At 39.6% G+C, this 26,309-nt stretch overlaps 1 protein-coding gene across 8 annotated transcripts in view; it reads left to right on the top strand.

Annotated features, from left to right (window-relative positions):
- Positions 1-26,309, top strand: part of PUM2 (pumilio RNA binding family member 2) — a 63,991-nt gene that overhangs the window by 13,456 nt on the left and 24,226 nt on the right. For 5 of the 8 annotated variants that reach the window (XM_052688130.1, XM_052688147.1, XM_052688117.1 and 2 more), the window contains 11 exons: positions 4,378-4,446; positions 9,733-9,838; positions 10,120-10,307; positions 10,933-11,105; positions 14,512-14,782; positions 15,077-15,170; positions 16,674-16,799; positions 17,904-18,043; positions 19,289-19,427; positions 24,191-24,334; positions 25,275-25,556. In XM_052688130.1, the coding sequence (XP_052544090.1) occupies positions 4,396-4,446; positions 9,733-9,838; positions 10,120-10,307; positions 10,933-11,105; positions 14,512-14,782; positions 15,077-15,170; positions 16,674-16,799; positions 17,904-18,043; positions 19,289-19,427; positions 24,191-24,334; positions 25,275-25,556 (1,714 nt within the window). In that variant the 5' untranslated portion in view covers positions 4,378-4,395. Of the gene's footprint in view, positions 1-3,275; positions 3,501-4,377; positions 4,447-9,732; positions 9,839-10,119; positions 10,308-10,932; positions 11,106-14,511; positions 14,783-15,076; positions 15,171-16,673; positions 16,800-17,903; positions 18,044-19,288; positions 19,428-24,190; positions 24,335-25,274; positions 25,557-26,309 lie in introns of those variants that run through there. The other 3 variants (XM_052688109.1, XM_052688123.1, XM_052688139.1) reach the window with 2 other exon arrangements.

Consider the following 26,309-nt stretch of genomic DNA (forward strand, 5'->3'; position numbering starts at 1 on the left):
CTCCTGGACCCACTCCAACAGCTCTGCATCCTTACTGTACTGGGGGTCCCAGGCATGGACACAGTTCTTCTGATGAAGCTTCACAGAGGCAGAATAGAGGGTCAGTGGGACAATCTCATCCCTCTCCCTGGTGCTACCTCCTCTGTTGGTGCAGCCCAGGGTACTGTTGGCACTATGGGATGGAGGCACACACTGCTGGCTTGCGTCAAGATTTTAGTTGTCCAGAAAACACAAGTTCTCTGCAGGACTTCTCTCTACACATATCCTTAGGATTGCTCCAATTCAAGTACAACACCTTGCACTTGGCCTTGTGAGACCTCCTTATGTTCACGTGGGCTTGCTTTGCAAGTCTGTCCAGGTCCCTCTGAATGATGTATTTTCCTTCTGTTGTATCAACTGGACCACTCCACCACTCCACTTGGATCCTCTGTGGACTTGCTGAGGGTGTCCTTGATCCCATTGCCTAGGTCATGGTAAGGGTGTTGAACAGCACTGATCGCTTTACTACATGAGACAGAACTGCTGCTTTGTAGCCTTCTGTGTTTTTTCACTCTGCTGCTCTCATCAGTTCTGAAACTTGCGCTCTGAGGAGCACTGTGAGCCAGTGGTGGCTGACAAATTTGTTTTTGATAGAGCATCTGACAATGTTAACGATAACGTAGAATCAAACTTAGATCTCAGAGTGTTCGTTCAGAAACCTGAAATAGATTAAATAATGAATTTGCCTGCAAAAAATTGTTTTTAAGGATGCTAATGCAGTGAAAATTTTTAAGGATGTGCTGGAAGACAATAGTGTTCTTTTTAGATTTGAACTGTGGGATCACAGTAAAACTTCAAAATTGCTTGTCCTAAGCATCTTTAGCATGTACTGTTTACTTGGACTGCTTCTTTCAGCTGTCCTGTAATTCTTTTTGGAGCACTTAATTAGTCCTGCAGTTCAATATTGACATTGCTGTTGCTCAAAAAGTGTTACTGGTTTTCAAGTAGATATTCATAGCACAGAAATATGAACTTCTATTGGGCAGCTTGGTAGTAAGCGAGCTTCTGGGTGTTCGGTGTCTCAGAGGTGTGGGAAGATGCATCCAGCCAAAGGTTGCTTTAAGCAAACGAGCACCACGTGTTCTTAAAATGCAGGTTGTAATTAACTTGTATGCAGTGTTCCCTTACTGACTGCATTGGTTGTGTATTCGGCTGCTGCACAGCTTTTGGTATCCGGACACATGACTGGCTGGTCTCTGAATAAGGAAAGTAGGAAATTTGGCAAAATATTCTGAATTAGAAAACTATGTACAGCTCTGAACTGCAGTATGTGATAATAAAGGCCATTAGATTTGCAGTTTAGGCTCCTTGCATCCTTTTCCCTTATTCTTCGTTATAAACCTCTACTAGACTTGTCTAAAGTTTTCATTTCTAGTAAAATATTTTTCTGTATTAATTTCAAGCCTAATACCCCTCTGAAATGTTAAATGAACTTTCTGTGTCTGTAGTCAAGTGTCTGCCCAAGATGACTGGGCTGTGCTGAACCCACCTGGAGGGCTGGCAGAACTGTGGCACACTGTGTTTCAAAGTACAGCCATTGCTATGTTCTTAAACTAGTTTAATTTGTTAGTGATGGGAAGGCCACCATAAGGATGTATTACACATGAGATGATAAAAGCTGCAGAAGAGCCACCACCTGGAGGAAGCTGCTGGAAAGGTGTTTCGCATTGAGCTTATTGAGGAGGACACAGAAAGAGGCTGTAGCATTTGCAGAGCAGCTAGCGGCTTCTGTTTTTTTCAGTGCCAGCTTTGTCAGTCAGCCAGCAGACTGTGTGCTGTGCCCCTGGCCTGCTGCTGTACCTGCAGCTGCACAGTGCCGCCATCCCTTTGTCGTGGTGTTCGGGTGTTTGCTTGGGAAGGGAGAGGTGATTTTCGCTTGCATTACCTTGAAAAATGCAGAGGTGCTTACTGGCAGCAGGAGTGTGGGCTGTTGGAGCAGGTACCTCTCCCTGCACGGAGATTCAGGTGCCTGGATTCCAGAAGTGGCAATTACTTAAAGCAGGAGCTCTCTTGACCTTTTTACCTCTAGCATCAGCTCGGCTTACTGCTTGAAGCCTGTGGCTTTCGGGTCTGAGGGCTGTCTGGTGGATGCAGAGCAAGGCAGCAGAGGACCAGCAGAATGAGATACCTGCTCTGGGAGTCCTGATACAGAGTAAAGAAAAACTTTTGTATAGGTGTTTAGATGTAAAACATGTTGTGCATGGAAGATAAAGGGAGTATTAAGTCCGTATTCCAAAAAAACAACACTGCTATTTTTGGTCTCTGTCAGAATCTCATGCTTAACACTGTGATGAATAATGGACTACTGTGTGCTGGTATGTTGTATCGAGTTTCTGTGGCAGGGGAAAGGGAGCTGTTGAAGAGTATCCCTGAACATTTCCCCCTTTCATGATGTAGCCTTGTGACAGCAGCACGTGAGAGCTGATATTCCCCACAATGCGTGTGTTTGTGCATTACTGGAAATAGCACAGAGTCATAGAAGGGTTTGGGTTGGAAGGGACCTTTAAGATCATGTCGTTCCAGCCCTCTGCTGTAGGCATGGACACGTCCTGCTAGACCAGGTTGCTTGAAGCTCCATTCAGCCTGGCCTTGAAAATGGAACCACAGTAGGAAGTGCTTATTTGCTTTCAGCTTCTGAAAACGAAGATTACATCCAGCAGCTGATTCCAAAAGCAAGTAGCTGCCAGATGGACAGAGAGTAATGTTCAGAGTGATGGTGGGGGACAGGGCTGCCTGTGTAGTGGAGCATCGTGCTGGGATGTTGGCACCACAGGTATTTGCTTCTGTTGTAGGAATGAGGGTAAAGCCGAGGAAAGTAAGGCTTCTGCAGCTAGTAGTGCTGCCTGTATTTTCTTCAGGCTGTAAGCTCATCTGAGAAGCCTGTATTCATGATCCAGAAGAGTGTTTTGTGGGCTGCTCTGTTTGCTGGGAGACGAAATGGAGACCCTCTTTGCTGCAGCTGTAGGACTATTATGTTTTTTGCTGCTGGTAGCAGTAGATAACACTAACTTACATTTCATGCTTGCAAGAAAGGAGAGAATGAGCAAAATGAAAGTTCGGCATACTGAAATGTATTTATAAGAAAGAAGACTTCCAATTTCTTGAAGTTAACTTAAAAGCTGGGAGGAGAAGAGTTAGCTGTGCCATTTCCCTGCTTCCTGGATTGTCTTTTTGTGGAGATTTGGCAGTGTGCGGGCACATTTTTGAGGTTTGTTGTGTGCTGGAAAAGTATTTGCTATTGGGTCCTGTAAAACAAAAAAGACAACTTGGACAAATCCCAAATGTACTCCTGAATTGCAGTTGGAACTGCAGTGCCTGATGTTCTGGGGCGTTGGTCGTGGCGAGGTACTCGGGTCTGTCAGCCGTACGGTAATTCTCCTTTCAGAAACTGGAATGCCCAAATTCAGAAGTACTTCAACACTTCAATTTCCAGTTTTTCTTTCTAAAATGTTCTTCTGCAGGTAATTTTCCCGTGCTCTTGCACAAAAAATTGGATTAACCCCACTGAGCTAAATGAAGTAAGAGTGTGTTTCACATGGATTTCAACCTGATTTTTAATTCACGTGAAAAACGTGTTCAGCTTTATTGAAGATACGCAACAATCTGATCGCGGTGTTCAAATGAATAAAATCAACCTTGATTGACTTAAACAGCAGCGTCTTGGAAAAAAGGTCACAAGGCTGATTTTTTTTTCATAATTTGCTGCGAAACTAAATTTACTCTCATTGAAACTGTTTTGAATTGGCTTCGTACCCATCTTAATTACGCATGCCGTGGAAAAGCGGGATGCTTTTTGCAGCAACCCCTGCTTTTATAACGTAACTTCTGTATTCAAACAAATGTTTCCTGGCAGAAGGTGAGAGAAATGGTGATGTTGCAGTCAGTAGCTAAGTCGTGATAGCAGCCCAGTACTGCTATGGGGGGCTTTTGTGACTTGTCCAGTGAGCTTTTCTTGGCCTGCAGCTACGTGTGCTCTGTAACACTGCGCCATCGCTCGTCTGCTTCCTCAAGTGTATGTTCAGTTCTTGCATCTCACTTTTTTTGTATTCACTGACAATAGGACGTAGGTCATTGCTTCCATGATGAGTGGCCTCTATCTGGATATACAAAGTAGATCATTTTTAATTTTTGTCATGGGATTTCTTGCTCGTTACTGTATTAGAATGGTTCACTAACTTGGTAATTAACAAATGTGTCCATGCCCCAAACTCATGTTTGACCTAGATTCATTAGCAATTTTCTTTATGCTCTCAATTGTTAAAAATATGGGATATTACAAACTTCTGGAAAATATATTGGACTATGTAGCAGATCACTGTTTTGTTTTCCCTCCTGCAGGTTCGATCTGTGGATGAGATGAATCATGAGTTTCAAGCTCTTGCCCTAGAATCTCGGGGAATGGGAGAGGTAATTACTGAGGACTGAAAATCCAGTTGGAGTTGTGAAAGTTTTGATGCAGTTTAAGAGTTGTAAATGATACCAAGCTGACTGAAGAGTTTCTTGTAAGAGCAAATCGATTTTTCAGGCTGCTGAGGATCTGAGTGTCTTGTGAGAACATGGGATGCTCGGTGACTGTGGTGTTACTGTCGTCTGGTCAGATGACTGATACTCTTGGGGAAGCAACCGTGTAATTTCGTTAAAATCTTGTGCAATTCTATGAAATGAGGCATGCTTTCATTGTCTAAACTAGTGAAACAGCTGCCACCCCTAACAAGCCAAGGATGCTAAGAACTGCAAAGGGTTTTGGCTCCGTGAAAGATATTGGCACAGCTTAACAGAAATGTGGTAATTTATGATGCCTTTATTGGTAATTACTCCTTAAAATAACATTCTAACCAGGAGTAGAAGGACTATTGTACAATTGTAACGATGGGGAGGAGTTTTTTGATTCATTCCCATTGTCAGAGTACTTCTGAAGATCTGGGCATCATAGACAGTGACTTTGGAAACTGTCTTTGAAAGACCTGAACTTTTAAAAGTAATCAACATCCATTACTTGCCTTGGCAGCACATAATAATGAAATATATTCACATTAAACAAAAATTTCAAATAATGATCTGTTTCTTTTGCTGGATGTTAATAAAGTTTTTGATAATGGAATTGCTGACAATATTTCTTCTTAATTTTTAAAAGGTAATTACAAGACTGCATGCTCAAGGGAAACTGTAACTCACTGACAGAAAACAAATGTGTTCTGGTTGCTCAACACTTGTTGCCTGACAAGTTGCTATTTGTGTTTGATCTTTTTTACTTAAGTGAAGCATTTAACGAATTCTGCAGAGCTGTGAAGACTTTGCTTTAAATAATTTTAATTTTTTTTTTTTTTTTTTTTTTTTGGAAGAGGAGTTCTGTTGCAGTCATCTTGTATCAGGAATCTGATTGTCACTGTATTGTGACCCTGATGAGACTGTTACACCTTTCAGTAACGTCTTTCATAGAATCATAGAATGGCCCAGGTTGGAAGAGACCTCAAGGATCATGAATCCCCAACCCCCTGCCACAAGCAGGGCCACCAGCCTTCCCATTTAATACCAGACCAGGCTGCCCAACCTGGCCTTGAGCACCTCTAGGGACAGGGCATCCACAGCCTCTCTGGGCAGCTGTTCCAGCACCTCACCACTCATTAGTGTAGAACTTCCCCCTGACATCCAACCTAACTCTTCCCTCCTTCAACTTAAAACCATTTCCCCTTGTATTTCATGTATCTTGATTTAGTTGCATGTTCAGATAGCTGCGTTGACATTGTAATTTTTGTGTTACTTAGTGTTTCACAGCAGTGCTGCACTGCATGGAACCTAATGCAAACCGTTTTGACCTTCTTTTTGAATATATTAATAGCCTTCCAAAATACTAGAGAAAATACCCTCACACATACCCGTGTAAACTGAATTGGTAGTTGTGCATTCTTAACTGCTTCCATCTGCCTACTTCAGAAGGTTTGAAGGGATCATTTCAGATGATGTGCTTCTAGCTATTGGGAAATAGACTTCTTCCTCAATCTTTGTTCTCTGTTAATTTTTTTTTTTTTCTGAACTGAAATTAATTTCTTGTCCATGTAATTCTTTTACCCTTCTTGGTCTGTTTTTTTCCTCCCAGTGGGATTCAGCATTTCTTGACGTCAAGAGGCTGTTAGGTCTTATTTCCCACATCATTGCTGAAATGAAGACTGCACATGAATCCTGATGCAAGTATTTTGGGAAGGATGCATACTGGAAATCTTTCTGTTAAAGTCTTTGTCTGAACTGAGCCTGCTGTGAGTCAGTAGCAGGACTGGGACTGCAGAACGTGAGCCAGATGTGTTGTTCCACAGAGTCATCCTTGATCTCTTTCCATCTTGTAATTCTTTTGTAAAGAAGCGAACCAGAGCTCTGTTAGCAGGAGATCTGCTGTTCTGCAGGCATCTCTTTGAAAATATCACCTGCAGTTGTACCTCTTAGATGGTTAAATGCAGATGCTGCTTCTGGCTCCAGCTTTCAACAGCAGTCATGGCTCTCAAGGTCAGGATGATATTCTGAAGACATACTGGCACGTGTTGCTATTTTGCTTCTTCAGGCATCTGCTGTTTCCTATTTCAGGGCTGGCTTTCAGGGCTCCAGGACCCTTTGTTTGACCTCATACGGCCATATGTAAAATTAATTTTATTTGGAATGTAAAATAATTTTATTTGGTAACATCTGTTCTTAGAATCATGGATTCACAAGGTTGGAAAGGACCTACAAGGTCATGTAGTCCAACCATCCTCCCATTACCATTGCTACCACATGCACCAAACCGTATCTCGTAGCTCCTCATCCAGATGCCTCTTGAACACTGCCGGGGACGGCGACTCCACCACTTCCCTGGCAGCCATTCCAGTGCCTGACCACTCTCTGAGAGAAAAAGTCCTTCCTTATGTCTAAACCTCCTCTGATACAACTTGCAGCCATTTTCTTGGGTCCTGCTTGTTGCCTGGAAGAAGCCAAACCCCTCCTCATCACAACCTCCCTTCAGGAAATGGTACAAGTGGGGAACAAATTGCATATTGGTTTTATTTTAGGGACAGAGTATCCATTTCTGGTCTCAAAACTTCATTTGGAGAATTTGTATTGAGCTACATAGTAATAACTTCTGATCTTGGGGAGGAAAAGTTGTTAAGACCCCATAATTGAGACTGTGTAGTTACTTAATAGAGCTGGTTAAGAGTGACCTTTAACATAATTGGTTATTATCTGTGCATAGAAAAGAGCTTTGTTCATCCAGCGGAGAATGAAAGGAAGCAAGGCTCATACTGAAGAAGACACTTGAGCATACTGTTAGAAGAGCTTAGTAAGAAATACGGCACTCTTTCTTTTGAGTTAGAAATGGATGCATTTTTGTAAAGTGTCTTTTGAACTGCAGGTTACTAGATTAAATGTAGGAAGTATTGAGCACAAGGCATGTTATCAGAGCAAGATGTTGTAGTTACTGTTGATTTTTTTCTTCTCTGTTGGAGAAGACCACAGTTCTTGTGTTTGAAAAACACATTTTTGAGTCTACAGTGAGGTAATTGACAGCTGCCACAGCTGCTTCTTTATATGGCAATCCAATAGCTAAAAATCCCTTTGAATGGACATAGTATGTCAACCCATCAACACTCTCTCTCTAAAAAAACAAACAAAAGCCTAAAAATCCAGGTCACTCCTCCACGGGAAGGCACAGATTATAATCTTCAAGAATGTCAGTTTCTGTAGATAGTTGAGGGACTTTTTGTTACGTAAAAATTTAATCAAAAATGTCTCCATGAATCTGTTCAGCTTTCACTGTAGCCTCCTGAGATATAGGTGATGCATTATGTTTATTTGGAAGCTTTACTGTCAACCAGAAAACATAAGACAAGAAGTTGAATGCATATGTTTGGAAGTTAAAAGCATTCAATTTAGAACAGAGAAAAACACATACATAAAATACAACAGAAAAGGAAGTACACAACCTTTTGCCAGTGGTCACTATTGTGTCTTTTTATCAGTGAACAATTTCTTCCTGTAATAGGAACTCTGAAAATGAATTTTGAAATCAGAATTGCAGTGTGTTCTACTTCCGTCTGCTTATTGCTTTCCACTGCTTCATCTGAACATCTGTCTGATAGTGGAATTAAGAAAAAAAAAAAATAATATATATATATATATATATATGTAAACTCTAATTGAAGGTAAGCATACTGGAAGCTACATGATGATTTGATGAGACCCAAGATATTTTTGTTCTGACCTTCACTTCCGTGTTTCTCATCTCTCTCACCTCAGCTGGAAGTACCCTTGAACTTCTGATGGACTGTGCTTAATATGAGTTGTGGTTCTGTTTCCCTATAAAAGGCTCTGCAGATAACAGAAAATGCTTTTTGTCTACCTCTGTACGACAAAGGGAAAAAGTAGCACTACTGCAGAATTGGTGCTACGCAGAGCTGAGAAATATTAATAGATTTTCTCAGTTTATCTGTAATGTATCATCTGTTGCTTTTTAGTTGAACTGTAGTTTTAAGATTCCATGAATCTTCTTTGAAATCCTCTGATGGCAGACTTCACCCAGTTCTTAAGTTTGTGGTAAACTCAATATTCTGGTGCTCCCAGGGCATATTTGTTTGACAGCTGCTGGTGGTTCTCCCATGTACTGAGAAAAAGCACCTGTGTCATTGCTGCAGTACTGCAAGCATAGAACTCTTCCATAGGTGGTTTTGTGAAGTGTTGACTGTTGATCTTCCATCCACCATTTCTTCGGTGTTACTGAATTCTTTATGTAAGGAACACAGGGATTTCAGTATCTAGTTTAGCTAAACATTTTTCTGGGGATCATTTCTTGTAAACTAGGAGACATCAATCAGCAATCCCTGCTTCCTTCACCTCTCTTGGTTTTGTGGCCTGCTAATGGCAGTCTTACCCTCTTTAAGCAGTTTTTACAAACTCTCTCAAAGCTACATTAATAAAAACCTAGGAAAAAAAATCTTGTTAGTAGCTTCGTCAGGGCTCGTATTAAGCAGCTGTGATGTTGAATGATTTTTATCTGTCAGTTAAATAACAGGAGAGATTCTTGTGTGGTACTTCTATAGTTTTGCACTGTCTTCTGGTCTTGAAATTATTATCAAGATATTATTATATCTTGAAAGAAATTATTCTGTTACTGATTTGACCTGAAACTTTGCTTAGTAATGAATAGTAATAGTAATGAATAGAATCATATAGCTATATTAAATGACTGGCACTTGAAACTTCAAATTTGATGGTCACCAGTTTATAATCAGGAGATCCATGTGGTCTAAGGGAGCTGACTTGTCACAGTGCAGGTCAGTTGTTTGTTGAAATCTGGAACATAACTCCTTTCTTTCTGTCTCTCACAGTGGTGCTGGTTAAAGGCCCAGCTTCTGAGCCAAAATGAGACCATGCAAAGTTCCAGGTTTCTGAGAGGATTATTAGTTCAGCTTTTTATCATAACTGGTTATGTATTCTATATCTCTTCCTTGTAACTTCAGGATCAGCCTTGTCGCAGTTATTGGAGCAAATTCTTAATGCATCATCAGCTTCAGTAACAACTTCAGGTGTTTTAATTATTCAGACTATGTGTGCTTTCTCATGTAAAGCTGACTTTGGTATCTCTAAAACAAATTGCCCGTCATCCTAGTTGTGTTGTTAATTTTTGCCTATTTGTAATCATTTTATTAAAAAGACAATTTTCTCACACAGCTTTTACCTGCCAAAAAGTTTTGGGAACCTGATGATTCAGCAAAAGATGGACAAAAAGGGATATTCCTTGGTGATGAGTGGAGAGAGACTGCATGGGGAACTCCTCGTAAGTGATAAACAGATACGTACTGAAAAATTGATTACTTAGTATGTGTTATTTTAAAGTAAAGCAGTATACTGTTAGATATCCATGTAATGAATTTGGTTTTACTTTTTTTTTAATTGTGCATAGCCCTGGTGATTGTATGCTAATAACACCTTTGGAAAGTGGGATTTTGAATTAATTTATTTTTCAGCTTGTTTGATACCTCACCTGTAATGAAATGCACAAATATTGCAAGTTGTATTCAGAAAGTACAACTGTGATTTTTTTGTTTGTTTTAACAGACCATTCTATGTCCCAGCCTATTATGGTACAGAGAAAGCCTGGACAGGGTTTTCATGGAAACAGTGAAGTAAATGCTGTATTGTCTCCACGATCAGAAAGTGGTGGCCTTGGAGTGAGCATGGTAGAATATGTGTTAAGTTCCTCTCCAGCTGATAAATTGGATTCCCGGTTTAGGAAAGGAGCTTTTGTAAGTAACACAGCGTGTTAAGCTTATGTAGTTACGTGCTATGGTCTTAGTGATTTACAGGGTTATTTTTTCTATGTGGTTTGTCCAGTTTTTTTTTTCCTCTTCTCTTTAGGAAGGGTGTAAAGTTGCTATCTGCCTGTCTTCCTTGGTTGGAGGGGGCTAAGGAGGTCAGAGGGAAGTACTTTGGGAATCTTGACTAAACAGCTGCCTTAAAAACAGTGCTTTCCTAATGCCTTGAAGGAGAGGAGGGAAAAGGTCACAAATAATTGAAAATGCATATTGTTCTTTTTTTCCTAGGTCTTCCTGTTCTGTGTTTCACTAAGGGGGTTTGATGTACTGGATGTTTTAACTGTATAAACTAAGTGTTATTGCTTCAACAGCACCGCTATAGTTAAGGTTGAGTTAGCTCTTCCATTATAAATCCTGGCATTCCTTTTCACATATTGGCAGTTTTTAATTGCATGTGGTCAAAACTTGGTGACCAAGTTACCCACCAGATGCAATTGTATTGAAAACAAACTGTTTGTATTGTTTACGTGCGCTGTAGTGCAGAATTAGGTCACCTTGTGGTGCTCCTGTTGTGTTCTGTTCAATATTCAGAATCAAACAGATTCTTTTTCCTCAGGGCACTAGAGATGCTGAAACAGATGGACCTGAGAAAGGAGATCAGAAAGGCAAGGCTTCTCCATTTGAGGAGGACAAAAACAGAGATCTTAAACAAGGAGATGATGAGGATGTTACTAAAATAAATGGCAGAGGTTTGCCAAATGGAATGGATGCCGATTGCAAAGATTTTAAGTAAGCTTTTAACTGTTTCTCGAGAAGGCGAACATGTCTCTTTAGGCATTATTACAGTTCTGGTTTGTGTGTCAGCTTCAAACATTATCCAGCTGCAGATTGATTCTTGCTGCCTCACGTCCTTCCTTTCCCACTGTGCCACGTGTTTCTTGGGATGTCATTAGTGTGTGTGTCACTTCTCATGAGACAAATTCATTTTAATGAAGTATTTCGTCAAGCAAACGAGTACCTTCACAATGTGGTGAATTAAAGGGGGATGAAAGCTTTCACCCTTTTGATTACAAAGTCAATCCTTTTCTCTCTCTGCTTCCTTTTGATATTTCTAACTTTTGCACCTGACTGTTGTAGAGAGATAATCCTACAGAATTGCAACGTACCTTGTGATTTTGCTGGTCAGCACCTCAGCCTCACACAGTTATTTCTCCACAAAAGTTTTTGTGGGAATTATGTACTTGGATGAGAGTTCGCAGAGCCAAGTGTCCCAGTTCACTGCATGGAGTGGTGTTACCGTTTCATTCTTTTCCTAGGGAAAAAAAAAATGGAACAAACTCAAGGTTTTTGAATGATACGTTCCTGTATGATAGCACAGCCAGCCTGCTTTTTTAATAATGCTAAAATGCATTTCAGATTGGATGTTTTTAAAGGACTAATCTGTGTTTTTAGGTGACTAGTGCATTTATAATTGTCAGAGAGAAGAATTAGCAGGATTAGAAAACTAGAGTACTGCTCATTAATTCGTATTAATGTGATGAACGTGACCTAATAGTTGTGCTTTCATTAGTTTATAATTAAGCATGTATATTAAAATGCATGTTTGAATCTCGTATTTAAGTATTTTCTACCCCTTAAAAATGTAATTACCTAAGGCTAAGGAAGGATTCTTCAGACCTATTTTTCAGGATCTGTTACTGAGAATAATATAATAGCACACATATTAGAGAGCTCAAACTAATTACCTCCTTTCGGATGCATTCTGCAATATGTGAAATAAATGAAGTTACTTTCTATTTTATATATATATATATATATTTTGTCCTGCTTTCGCCAGGATCTATTTCAGTTTTGAAATAACAGTTTGCAAATCATAGAATCATAAACTCATAGAATGGCCTGGGTTGAAAAGGACCTCAGAGATCATCTGTTTTCAACCCCCCTGCTGTGGGCAGGGTCACCGACCCCTAGACCAGGCTGCCCAGTACAGAAGTACCTTTTGTGTTATTTAAAGTAGGAAATGATTAAAAAGTAGAGCAAAGAAGCATCCAAAGCCAGAAAACCTCTCAAAAAATAAGGCCATCTAATTGAAATGGCCCATAGGAAGTGATGCTATAAGGCTCTCAAACAGAGGTTTATAATTGAAGTATTGACACAACTTTAACTATAGCAACAGAACAGTACTGATGTAAGGAGCATCCTTTACTAAGTAAACATACATAGTAAAACAAAACTTTGTCCTGTGCTCCTCCTTGTATTTTTATTGTACTTAGGACATTTTTTTTAACTAAAATATGTACTGAAATAACTGTTTCTTTTCTTGTTGTTCTTTGCTTTGTTGATACTGTACGTCCCTTGGGAAGAATAAGGAATGTTAAACAGCTTCAAACTCGGTTTTATTCATTGAGCTAAATATAGTTGCAAGCTAGGATACGTAGATGTGCAGTAACTTATAGATAGATGATTGTTGTAGGTTGTTCCTTACATTCAAAAAATGCCCAATGTAACTGTGCTTTCACCTGAAGGATTTTGTCCTAAGAAAAGACCATAAAGTATTGCTGACTGAACTTACTAAGTGATTTCTAGCTGTGCAGTCTGCAGGATTGATACTAGCAAACATTTAAATTCTAGCAGGTTTCTTTGCCTTGGTGAGTAAGAGGGGATAGCTTTGGAGCCCTGAAGAGGAAGGAGAGCAGGTACTACAGAGGCTGTGCCTCTATCCTAGAATTAGTCTTCTGTCAGTGGACTCTTGGAATAGATACAGGTTGATCCTGCAAGATTGATTTTTGTGGTTGTGAACCCCATCTTCACAAGTAAAGTGATCTTAAATGTAATTTGCATTTTTCTTGAAGAACCATAAATACATGTAATTATAGTGCTCTGCCAAGACAACTAATGCTGTTAAGGGATTACAAATTTCCTCACAGAACTCACTCCCAGAATTGCATTTTAGACTTTTGTCAGAAAAAAAATGCTAGTCTAAATCGTATGGCATGACACACAGCATAGGATGCAAGTCCAAATTAGGGTAGAGTCATAGAATCATAGAATATCCTGAGCTGGAAGACACCCACTAGGACCACCAAGACCAACTCCTGTCTCCAACAGGTCCAAATGTGTGTCTGAGAGCATCATCCAGACCAAATACGGGAGTGGGAATCTTTTCAGAGCATCAATCAGTTGACATCTCATTGCAGGTGTTTGCATGCACTGAGAGATTCACCTGTAGTCAGTGGAGATGTAGTCAGTGCAGCCTGTGGAGATGTGAGAATGATGGTGACTGGTCAGTTGCTACTCTCTAAATTTCATCCTCCTAACGGCATTTTAAGATGTGTGAACTTACAGTGCAAGTGTAGGTGGCTAAATATCAGCCACCACCAGCTCTTTTCTTATAGAAAGACAAACCTCAAGGTTTTGGCATAGTATACAATTTCCAGGTGCACATCTCTGATGTATTGCCAAAAGAAATCAAACGCTCCCATTTTACTCCATCCTGAAGATCAGACAACGGGCTGTGTTCATTCTTAAGGAACTTAAGATGGAACTGATGAGATTATATGAGGAACACTTTTTTCCATAATCAGTCATTGGTGTAGTCTGTTAAATGACTCGTGTGGGGAAATGAAATGTTTTGATCAAATGCTAAATGTGAGGGAGTTCTGAGTCTGCTTTACGTAGAGGTGGAAAATGCATTATTTGCTTTTGAGATGTGAAAGATACTTGCTATATTGTGTGTGTCTTTTCCTGTTGAAGTTTTATTGTTGCTTTCTCTCCTTTGGCATGAATACACAGCTGTGTCCTTTTGTTTCTTTTTCTAATTATTTCTTTTTGAATTGTTTTTTATTAATTCTGTCCCTCCCAAAATGCAATAACAAAGCCATCCCAAAAGTTACAGATTATTACAGTTTATTTCATTCCACCATCACTAGCTTTGGTGATTACTTTGTTTATTTTACAGTGATTTTAGAGAGCTGTATATTCTAAAGTTTAAAAATAAAAAATATGCTTTGAAGTGAAATGTGTCCTTTATCTTGAACCATCAGTGCATGCTGCTTAAAATCCCTCTACTCTCCTTTGTAACTTCTTTGTAACATCTCAGAGCTCAGAGATCCCTATAAAATAGAAATACTGTACTCTATTGGTGGGTAGTGTTATTTAAGACTGTAAGAGCCTGTCTTGAATTTCTTCTGAACAGTCGTACCCCTGGAAGTCGACAAGCCTCCCCAACAGAAGTAGCTGAACGCTTGGGCCCCAATCCCAGCACCACAGAAGGATTGGGTCCACTTCCCAATCCTACAGCCCACAAGCCCTTGGTAGAAGAATTTTCCAACCCAGAAAATCAGAATCTAGATGCCATGGAACAAGTTGGTCTTGATTCTCTACAGTTTGATTATCCTGGCAATCAGGTACAGATGGACTCTTCGGGAGCTACTGTAGGACTTTTTGACTACAATTCTCAGCAGCAGGTTAGTATTGGATTTCAAAGCATGTCACATTGGTCCTTTAAGTGCTATTGTCTTCAGTAGTCGTTTAAACATATGTACTCTGTTTTATTAAATATCCATGAGATAGTCAGAGGCAGATAAATGTACAGTTAATCTGGGAAGAATATTGGCATGTAATTTTCCAGTTAAGTAATTTCATAGGGTAGAAGCTTGGCTCAAAAATTCCTTTTGGTAAAGTAAATCCTAGCAAACTGTAGTCCTGACTCTTGAAAATGCTCCTTTTTTTTTTTCTTTTCTGTTTCGTTTTCCTAATAGCTTTTCCAGAGGACTAATGCTCTGACTGTGCAGCAGTTAACAGCAGCCCAGCAGCAGCAGTACGCCCTGGCTGCGGCTCAGCAGCCTCACATAGGTGAGCTTTGTGTGAAGTGCAGCAGGGGCTGGTGGCAGACAGCTGTGTGTTGCTCTCCTAATTGTTTCACCTAATTTAAATAGATTCTAATTTAAATAGATATTGATCAGTTGGCTCATTTTGGTGGTGCCCTTGAAAATGGCTCAGAATGACTGGCCAGCTTTTAGAAAATGCTGTTTTGTGATTGGTTCTGTTTTGTGTTTTTATTCGCCTAGAACTGTTGCAAGCAAAGAAATAAAAGTTACTTTTGCTTATGTAGCATATTTAAGTTCTGATGGGATTAAATGTTAAAAAAAAGAGACAGAAAAGACTTTTCTCCTGAAAGCAGTGGCAGAAACACTACATTGAAGTACTAAAAATTGCAAAAATGTGCACTTCTGTTGTGCTGTTTAATATTTTTCATACTCTAGTAAAAAAAAAAACAACTATTTGTAGTAGAATTTTGAAGTAAAACTTTTAGTTCAGGTTGATGAACTCTTTCTTCTAATGGCATAGAAAAACTTCTTTGTTTTTAGAGTTACTCTGTAGGAAGAAATTTGGTTGTCTTTCTAAAATAACTCAGTGAATGAAGTCAATGCATTAAATTCTTGCATGAGGCCTGCTGGCAGCTCACCAGCAGGCTGTGTGGCAGTTACCACAGTATCAGTTTCACAGCCACTGTTACAAAGATGTGCTTTGGGGAGAGAGGAGTGGGCACCTCCATGGGTGCAATTCCTTGAGGATGGGAGCACATCCGGATGTGACACAGTAGTAGGACAGGTTTTAAAGCTTCTGCCCTTCCTGCTTCACCACAAGGTTGACAGAGGTGTACGCATTTGTGCACTAGCTGTGAGGGGATAAAGGGTTCTTGTGCAGAAGAGCAAAAAGGAGGAGAAGCTGCATCTCAGAGTGAAGTCTTTGTTCTCTTGTGGTACAGTGATAAAGTTTCCCTCACCAGCTCATTCACCTAGATGCCATCATGTCAGGCAGATCTGGACAGGGATTGGCAGTCTGTAAATAGCAGCTTTTCAGCATTATCTAGCTAACTTAATGCAGTCTTGGAGATGAACATGTCAGCTGGAGATGTTTGTGTGAGGCCACAAGCTTTGTCTCATGCCTTACTTTGACTTCTAAACTGCAAAGAAGCTGCTTTGTATAAAAGTGCTGACTGAGCAGTCCGCTGTATTCTTTGAAATGCAGCATCTTCTGGTACACGTTTCAGCAGAAATTTAGCAGCAAGCTTCCTATTCGGAAGGCTTCTGTGTAAGGGTGGGTAGGTATAAATGAGATCAATTTCTTCGAAGTCTGTAGGTCAGCAGCACAAAGCTGTTCAGCTTTGTAAAGCAAGAAAGGACTGACAAGAAGCAGAAGCATTGATTTTTATAATACTGCATCTGCTGTTAGAAAGTTCCAAACTATAAGCAGTACTGATTTTAATGGGTATGCTTTGTGGTTTGGTTGGTTTGAGTATGATAATGCTTTCCAAGTCTGTTAGCTATAATTAAACTCTGTTTATTATTGTAGCAGGTGTGTTCTCAGCAGGCTTGGCTCCAGCTGCTTTTGTGCCAAACCCATACATTATCAGTGCTGCTCCTCCAGGTACTGACCCGTACACTGCAGCTGGATTAGCTGCAGCAGCCACCCTAGCAGGTAACTGAACACTTTCTTGTGTTTGTCTTGATAATTTCACTGAATGAATTTGGAAAAAATAAAAACAAAACCAAAAACAAGCTGAGATCCATCCTATATATTGTTTGCAGATGTATTTCTAGGAAGGAGGGACTTGTAGAGAAACTGACGTTTGCAGTTTATTTGTTGTGTTTATTTGATGCTTTTCACTTTATAAAAGGAATTCAATTCTTGTCATATGTGCATTCTGAACATTTATTTCCTCTGGACTGCTGCGTGCAACAATTAGGTTTCTCTGTTCTGAAAAAGCTTACTGTCAATAAGATTGTTAGAGACATTAGTAGAATCGTATTTTCAGAAGATGAGACAGCTGGCGTTTCCTTGCATGTTTTTACTTGGTGCATTAGCTTTCTAATTCCACATTTTCTCCTTCCCAGTGAACATGAGAATAAAACGGGTCTCCGGTGTGCTAACAAGGCCCAGACTACACATGAGCCCCAAGACCAGGAAAATCTCTTTTAAAGTTGATGCTGCTGAGAAACACAGTGGAGTATTCAAGTCCTAGCTTAGTGCTCAAAATACTAGATCTCCAGTTAATGTTTTCACAGGGAAGGCAGTACAAAGAGTGTATTGTGTTTATTTTGATGGTGTGCAACACAACGATATAAAATTATCCTTCTGTGGGTTCTACTTATCAGTAGGTTAACAGGTAAGTACAGGATCAAGCACTCTGAAGTGTTGTGCCTAGTTGGCCGGGAGGCAGAAGCAGTGTGTGAGCAAGTCTTAGTAAAGTGCTGCTGGAGGATGAATTTGGCTCTTTCAGTGATGTCCTCCTTCCAACCATGGAAATTAATTCTGAGTATGCTTTGATTGAGCTTTGATCACCATGTTTTTCATTTTATCACTTGAATCTCACAGGGTTATTTTTTCATAAGGAAAGTATGGCTTCGTATGAATCCTTTAAATTAACCCTTATATTAATGTATCATTTTGACTATCTGAATTTTCAAATACCAGTTTCTATTTTGACATTAGAAAACAGATCAATGAGGGATGCTGCAAACAGTGTAAACAATTGTTTTAACTGGCTGCATTAGATGGAATAATCAAGTGTTCTGGTTTTAGGTCCTGCTGTGGTTCCGCCTCAGTATTATGGTGTTCCTTGGGGGGTGTATCCAGCCAATTTATTTCAGCAGCAAGCTGCAGCAGCAAATACCACAGCAAATCAACAAGCAGCTTCCCAGGCACAACAGGGACAGCAGCCGGTACGTGCTTGTGTAGAGGAGACCTCCTTTATAGCTTGCTTGTAGCATTTTCACTCTATAGAGATCAGGTTCCAGAAGACGTTACTTAATTCAAGTGTTGTTCTGCTGTATCAGTATTAATATATCACTAATTAACTGAGTGCTCGGTTCTTTAGAATTTCTCAACTTCCTTACGTTGCTGATTATTGCAGTCCTGTTTGCTGCACTGTTATGATTTTACCTGTCCAGGTAATTCTGTGTGTGATTGCTCACATTTTAAAACAAAATTTGAAACTAGCGTAGGGAACTGCCGTGATTGCAGGAAAAGAGACGGAGTGGTTATTTTTGTTACAGCATCACTATGTCATGTTATTTTTGCCTTGGTAATCATGACTAAGCAGTTGCTGCTAGAATTTATTGCAATTTTCTTTAAATGAGTTTTAAATATACTTATCACTTTTCTACTGTTAGTCTACATGCAGTTTTGAAGCTTTGTGAGGCACTTGTACAAACAAGTGGTGTTTCTGCCCACAAATGAAATCCATGGATGTATTATGATGTTATGCTTGATAGATGCTTGAATGACCATTATCACTAGCAATGGAATTAACTTCAGTACTGTTATTGGGAATTTGATATCTAAGTGACTTTGAGTTACCATGAAGAAGTGGTCACTGTTATGCTGTCCAGGTGGAGCTGTCTTCCTGCTGATCGTGGTCGTAGTTTAATGTGTATTGTCTCTCTGGTGGGCCTTCTCTGTAAAATTAATACCCACTTGGAATAAATCTCACATAATGTATTGTGTGGGATATATTGTAAATAGTTTTCTCTTATTTTGGACGTGGAAAGGGCTGTTTAAGCCTAGAGGAACAAAGTAGTTGCAAGAACTTAGATTACTTCTCAGTTTGACTGATAATCAGTAGTGTAAACAAATAATAAATTATTTGTAAGGGAAGGACAGGTGTTCAGTCACTAGATAATCTGAATCATAAATGTTATCAGCCTTCCAGATTTTCTTCTTTCCTTTACCCATTGATACCATTGACAGAACATAAGTGAGATCAGAGCAGGGCACGTGCACTGTCATGACCATCAGCAGATTAGTTTATGTTTTTTATTCTTTGTATTTAAATATTCTTGAAACTGATAAGGTGGAGTATTCAAATAGGAAATAGCATCAGATATGCAAAGAAACTATTCAGAGCCTGTTGAAGCATATAAAGGACTTGCTTTCTGAAGTAAAGGGTATCACATGGTCTTTTTCAGGTTTTGCGTGCTGGAGCAACTCAGCGCCCACTTACTCCCAGTCAGGGTCAGCAAGGGCAGCAGGCAGAGTCACTTGCAGCAGCTGCAGCAGCAAATCCAGCTTTGGCTTTTGGTCAGGGTCTTGCTACAGGCATGCCAGGTATGTGTGTTTATCAACGAGTTGAGAAAATAGACCTGAAAGTTAAAATACTGGTGTTGTTAGATACCAGATTAACTATCAAAATCCTGCCATGCTTTTGGTAAGCTGCTTAGAATTGAGTTGTATGTGGTTATGCATTGTTTATGTATTTGCACAGATTCTTCAAACATAAAGAATTCCTCTCATGTTTTCTCTGTTCATAAGTGTATGCACGGGAGGTATCACACGTAGTTTACAGGATGATTTCACATATAATGAAGCAACTGCTCACTGTGTTAAGCTTCACTGTGAATTGTCTGAATAGTCTGATGCACCATGAACTAATAATTGCTCTTTCTGAAGTACTTTTTTTTTTGTTTTGCCTATGAGTGTGATAATATTTAAAATCTGAAAATCAGAATTCAAAATCTGGAAATTCAGAAGGAAATTACTGATTAATTATCTCTGAAGATCAGAATGTGCTTAAGGTGAAATAACACCAACGCTGAGAGGCTTTTTGTTTTTTTTAGTGGGCATGGCTTCTGACATCAGGGTGGTATTACGTGTTTCAGTACCATATAATAAATGTATCAGGTTGAAGCTGATCATTTTAAATGCTGAATACCGTTAACCTGAACAAAAATAATTTGGCCCTTCTTGAATGCCAAAATTGAGATTTTACATAGTTAAATCAGGTGAAGTTGATGGTAGCTGCAAGTGCATTTGGCTTGTACAGGTTCTGTCCCTTGGTAGCATCTCTGCACCTCACCAAAGCCTCAGGGAAGGCCTGCAAACAGTTCAGCTTACCAGAGTTGCTGTTGGTATCTTTACAAAAGCCTCAGGGGCTTAACTGTGCAGTTTTTGTGCGTGCATTTTGTCATTTGATTTTTGTTTGTTTATAGCTAGTTAATAGTTCCTGCTTTGCACATGGAGCTTGACGATTGTGGAGTGGCTCGTGCAGTTCCATTTCAAATTCTTCAATCCTACTACAACACATTACTCACTGCAAGGAATCCTTCAAAACTGGACAGTTCTCATTAAATGAATACACAAGTCAAAGTCAGAGGGTACACCCAATTTCACCTGATTAGTACCTGTTTGTCTCTACAAATAAAAACGGGGAGGGTTGCACTGAGCTTAGGCATCCGGGCGTGGGAATCTCCCTGGGACCTCAGCTGTATAAAGAGCTGTTGTGCTCTGTGAGGATGTAGCTCGAGCATTTGCTGTACAGAGGTTGCAGTTTACCCTGAAAGAGATGCCTAGCAGCTGGCCAGGTGAATCACTCTGAAGGCATTACTGCCTGAATAGGCTAGGTCAGGTGTAGCTTCAGTTATATTGCATCCACACAGCTGTAGCTGTTGACATGGATGGATGTAGCATGCAGGTGAACATGTATATTAATTTGTCTGAACTGTATGCATAGAACGTTGACACCATCAGTTTCTGTTTATTGGCATTGCATGTTCTGTTACCCAGAATTTAAAGTGTGCCATTGTGGTGGGTTGTACTTTCTTGTACCTCCAGGTAGTGTTAAATAGAAGTCAGATTTAATTGTGGCAGATCTACGGAGAGCTATGAGGTTGGCAAAAAATGATAAAGGTTATAGCATATCCAAATCATTTACTGATAGGAAAATAGATTCTGAATTTGATTTGTGAGAGGAAGAGTGCAGAGAGAAATCTGTGTCGGGACAGCACAAAGTAACCTTTAGCAGTACAGCAGGTGAACTTGGGAGAGTGAAGGCTGCGAGATTTAAGGAAAGAGAGAAGACAAAGGACTGAATGAATTTTCAGCTTTGTGTGCAGAGAACAGCCGGATGTTGGGTACATTAGAAGGAAGAAGCTGTAAATTTTCTACACAGAGAGGACTCAATGATGACTTGCAAGTTATGCTCCAGAGTAGGGAGAGAATGTCAGGATGGTAGTGTTAGAAGGGGCAGACAATTGAGTTGGCAGTAGGAAGTGTCCTATCTGTTAACTTGAGTAGAGAGAAGTGACAAAACTCTGACATATGTTTGGCTTCAACCTGGGTCATCAGTGACAGAAGCTGCAGAGGGAAGGGAGTCGGAGCTTTCCAGTGGCAGACACTGAAGAAATTACTGGATGGATAGGAGCTACCCAGAATTGGTTGTGAGGATCAGGAGAACAGATTTCCTCTTGGTTTCTCATTCTTCGAAAGCATTTAAAGTTTGTGTGAAAAGAATGCAGAAAGTTTTTAAAGTGTGATTTTGGAGACCTTTGGAAATCATTTCAGTAAAACAGAACACTGGTAAACCAGTTTGTTTTAGTATTCCCCACTGATCTTGATACAATAAATGTAGATAGAGCAGTTGAGTTCTGAGATAAAAGATGTGAGGAGATTATTTGACGGAGAGGTAATACAAAATGAAACATGAGGAGAAAGGGAATTATGGGACACAGGACCTAGCAAATCACCATCATACCTATGACCCAGCATATTGATTTTAAATGTCTGTGACTGGTATAAGATAATGAGAAGTGTCAAGCGTTTTGTAATGCACAGGGCATAATGTAAGGTGCTTTTGTTATTTGACTGATTTGATTAGCAGTCATCTAGTCAATTACTTCAGAAAAACTCAAACTAATGTATTGTGTTAGCATCAATCCCAGGACACTTAGTTACTGTAACACAGTGTAAATTTTCTGAATTGTTTTTTTCATCTTCCTCCCACCCCAAGCATTTCACATTGGAAGATAGGTTCATTTACATTATCTGGGCCTGAAGTCGTATAAAATGCTGTGTATTAGTTTTAGATGAGCAGAAGGGTGTAAAGACGTGCTCAGTCCTTTCTTATATAGCTGTAGCATTATCTGTGCATTTGAACACCTGGAGAGGGTAGGTGGGCTGAGCAAATTGTGGTACGTGTTAACCAATTCTGAGTTCTGAAAATGTGATTTTCTGTGATACAGTGATAAGCAATAGCAGGACCAACATGATGATACAGATTGAACACGCTTTGAGTAAAAGTATTAGTGGAGTAGGTAATTAAATATTGCTAATGTATGCTGTGGTGTATGTGATATTTTTCCTGATATCATGTGATCTTCCAGCACTCTCCTTTGAATTCTCTGCTGAACTATACTAAGCCAAGTAGTTATCTGTCTCATTTTTTCTCTAGCTTGGGAAATTAGTAGCCTCAGTGGTGAAGACGGTAGTGCTGCACAACTCAGTTTTCTAGGCAAAAGTAGTTGGTGGAACCTATAATTAAATTTCCTAACCCATTTCATTGTAGGACCTTGCTTTGTCATTTTTAACTATCGCAGAATCACAGAATGGCCAGGGTTGGAAGGGACCTCAAGGATCATGAAGCTCCAATCCCCTGCCACACACAGGGCCACCAACCTCCCCATTTAATACCAGACCAGGCTGCCCAGGGCCCCATCCAGTCTGGCCTTGAGCACCTCCAGGGATGGACAAGGCATCCACAGCCTCTCTGGGCAGCCTGTTCCAGTACCTCACCACTCTCATAGTAAAGAACTTCCCCCTGACATCCACCCTAAATTTTCCCTTCCTCAACTGGCTGAACTTCTGGACATACTGTGCAGAAAGACTGTTTTCCTGTGTTGCTGGTGAGGAAGAGATTGTAGATGCACCTGAAATTCAAAGTAGGTGGTGAGCAGTGGGAACAGACATGTTCAGAATGCTGGTGATGACAACTTTTCATAGCCAGTACTGTGCATTCATCTTGAACGTGAGAGCAAACCTGAAGTTCTGGATTTTCACTGTTCCTCTCCTCTTTGGTTAATACCTGAGATTTCTTTGTGTCTTCAGATTTGAAGATTTTGTTTCTACTGTGCTGTTGGCAGCTGTTTTGAGCTCTGTTTTTGAAGCAGGCCATCTGATCAGCAGAGATTTTACATCTTGTTTTACAAACTCAGGAGAACAGAATATGACTTAGGAGCCCGGTGATGAAGGTACTCACCAGAAATTAGAGGTCTTCATGTTCAGAGAGAACTTGTTTCAGATAGAATGTGAGGAGCGATGCTCTCTGTTAGGCCTAGTGCTGAACATGCATACTGATTTCAATCAGTGTGCAAAATTTTGGCTTTTTTTCACTTTTTATTATCTTTTCCTTCATTTGTGTCTTGTATTCTATTGTTCCCATTGCTCTTGTTTTTCTGTTTTCAAACTCTTCCTTTTTCTTTACGAGTTCCAACTCAACTGAGTGCAGTTATTCTTGGATTACAGTCTGTGTTCTGCTGCACTGCCCTAGACTAGACCATTTTGGTTCTGTTCAGAAGTATTCCTGCACGTGGAACACACCTTCACTAATGTGCTTTTGTAGACAAACTTTTAAATGGCGACAGATAATATAAGGAGTGACCAAATTTGCATTTAGCTAAGCACTTCAATTGTATAGATTTCAGCACCTTTTCAGGAGTACAGTAGTGGAATATTTTAAATTGCTTGAAGAAGCAGTAATGCTCTGATCATGACAAGTTTGCAGTGCTGCTGAACCTTTTCAATTGTAGTATTTGGAAGCTTGACTTATTAACCTTGAAGGCAGACATTCAACTTGAAATTGCTAAATCTAGTGACCGTTCTAGATTTTTTTTAAACCACAGAATGTTCCTAAGATTTTAAAAGATTTTTGTCACTCTTTTCCAATATTAATAGTTTTTGTTCTTTTGATGTTTGGTCGATGTGCTGGGAGACTATGGCAGAAATGCTGTTTTCCCCCTTACAGTTTGTTGACAAGGCATTTCAGTGTTGACTGCTCAAGACTGTGCGTACTGCTAATTCTTGTATTCTGTATTGTGTAGGCTATCAAGTACTAGCTCCCACTGCCTATTATGATCAGACTGGTGCCTTAGTAGTAGGCCCTGGAGCAAGAACTGGCCTTGGAGCACCAGTCAGACTGGTGGCCTCAACTCCTGTTATAATCAGTTCTGCAGCAGCACAAGCAGGTAAGTATTTGACCTTCCGTGGAAATTTCTTCCTTGTTTGTATGGAACCTTAGCAGCAGTGTTAGTTGACTAGTATTTCATATTGTTGATGTGGTTCATACACACCCTGTGAGGATTTCCAGTTGTGAAGGATATACCATGTGCTGTTTCTTATTGTCACGTCTGCTGTTTTATCATTTTCTCCTTTCCTCTCCCCATGCATACAACATGCACTTCTCATCATTCCTCAGAATGGTGTCCTCTAGGAAGCATCATTTCATTGCTTCGGCCTGGCAGAAGATGATGAGATACTCTGGGGTCTTGCTATGCTTTTCTTATGAAAGTTGCTGGTTTTCTGTTTTGTTTTTTAATGAGAAGTATAGCAAGGAAAAATGCACAGAATGGATAAGCGGAAGAGGAGTATTAGTTACATGGAAAGTCTCTAGCTTTCTTTTTATTGGGGCAGAGCCTGGCCTCACCTTATTAAAACATCTGTATTTATTGTATTTATTAAATTAAAATCCAAAATATTAACACAGGATTAAATTATTTTAAATTAAATTATTTTAAATTAAATTATTCAGAAGATTAGATTTTAAGTTGATCTGTGAGCTTCTTGCTCTGACATTAGATGTCTTTGAATGTTAGCTGTAACTCTGCTACTGTGAATTTGAATATCAAAGCACAGTTCAGTAAGCAGTAATGTTTATAGGTTTACACTGAAAATTCCTTCCATTACATTACCTATCCTGCAGCCTTGATTAGCTTCTGACATATGCTGTCTTACTTTTTCTATTTCCTTGGGTAATTGAGACTGTATGATACCACAGATTTTCTTTCTTAATATGTGAATTTGTTTGTTTAAGAGGGGTTCTTAAGAATAAGATTTAGACCTGAATAGTCCATTTGCAGTCAGAAATGTTTGAGAGAGTAATTATGATTGAAAACGTGTGTTTTACAGCTGCAGCTGCTTCAGCTGGAGGAACAGCAAACAATCTCACGGGAGCCACGAACGGTCTATTTCGGCCACTTGGTGCCCAGCCACAGCAACAGCAACAGCAAACAAATAGTAGCCTACAGTCCAATTCATTTTATGGCAGTAACTCTTTGACCAATAACTCCCCAAACAGTTCCCTTTTTTCACATGGTCCTGGCCAACCAGGAAGTACATCTCTTGGCTTTGGAAGTAGCAGCTCCTTAGGAGCAGCTATCGGCTCTGCACTTGGTGGATTTGGCTCATCAGGTAGGTTGGTAATATAGTGAGGAAATTGTGAGACTTGTGTGTTAAGGGAAAAAACTGTATTTGTATCCAGATACGTGATAACACGTACATTTCCAAAAACAATGTTGAAAAAAGGGTATGGAAATTGAAAGCAAATTTTAGGGGAAGAAAAAAGGGCTTAAATTCACTATGCAAGAACAATTTTTGAAGAATACATTCTAGTTGTAGATATCTCTAAAACAATTTTTTCTACTGAGCATTGAGCTTTGCTCCAGAACTTTGTTCATCCAGTAGGTTATTTTTTGTTCTTTATTTGCAAATGAAGCCTTCATTTTGTGTTTTAAGTAACAACTGATTGCTTTTAAGAATTGCATTCTTTTGTTATACTTCTCATGTTAGGAAAATTTCCCTTTTATTTATTTAATAAACTGCTCATGGTATTCTAAATTTGATGTAGTATTGCAGTGCTTCTAGGTTTAGGCTGTGATCACGGAGAGCTTTGATATCTAGGAGTAGTCCTTGTTAATCTCAGTAGATTTAATCTTAGATACATTTAAGCAGAGTTGGGAGCCTTACGTTCTTGCAACAAATCCCCCTCAATATTATCATCTGTGTTATCAAAAGTAAGAATTTTAAAAAGTCATATTATTGTATAATCTGTGGCAGGATTTTATTCTCACAGTTTTTAAATATGCAAGGTAGGTTTTCCTATATTTAAGAGTCAGTTTTAGTAAGAGGAATGAAATAATCTTTCTTAAGCATTTCCTATTCATG

The sequence above is a fragment of the Tympanuchus pallidicinctus genome, unplaced genomic scaffold, assembly GCF_026119805.1.
Source record: "Tympanuchus pallidicinctus isolate F22 unplaced genomic scaffold, pur_lepc_1.0 scaffold1, whole genome shotgun sequence".
NCBI classification, from domain to species: Eukaryota; Metazoa; Chordata; class Aves; order Galliformes; family Phasianidae; genus Tympanuchus; species Tympanuchus pallidicinctus.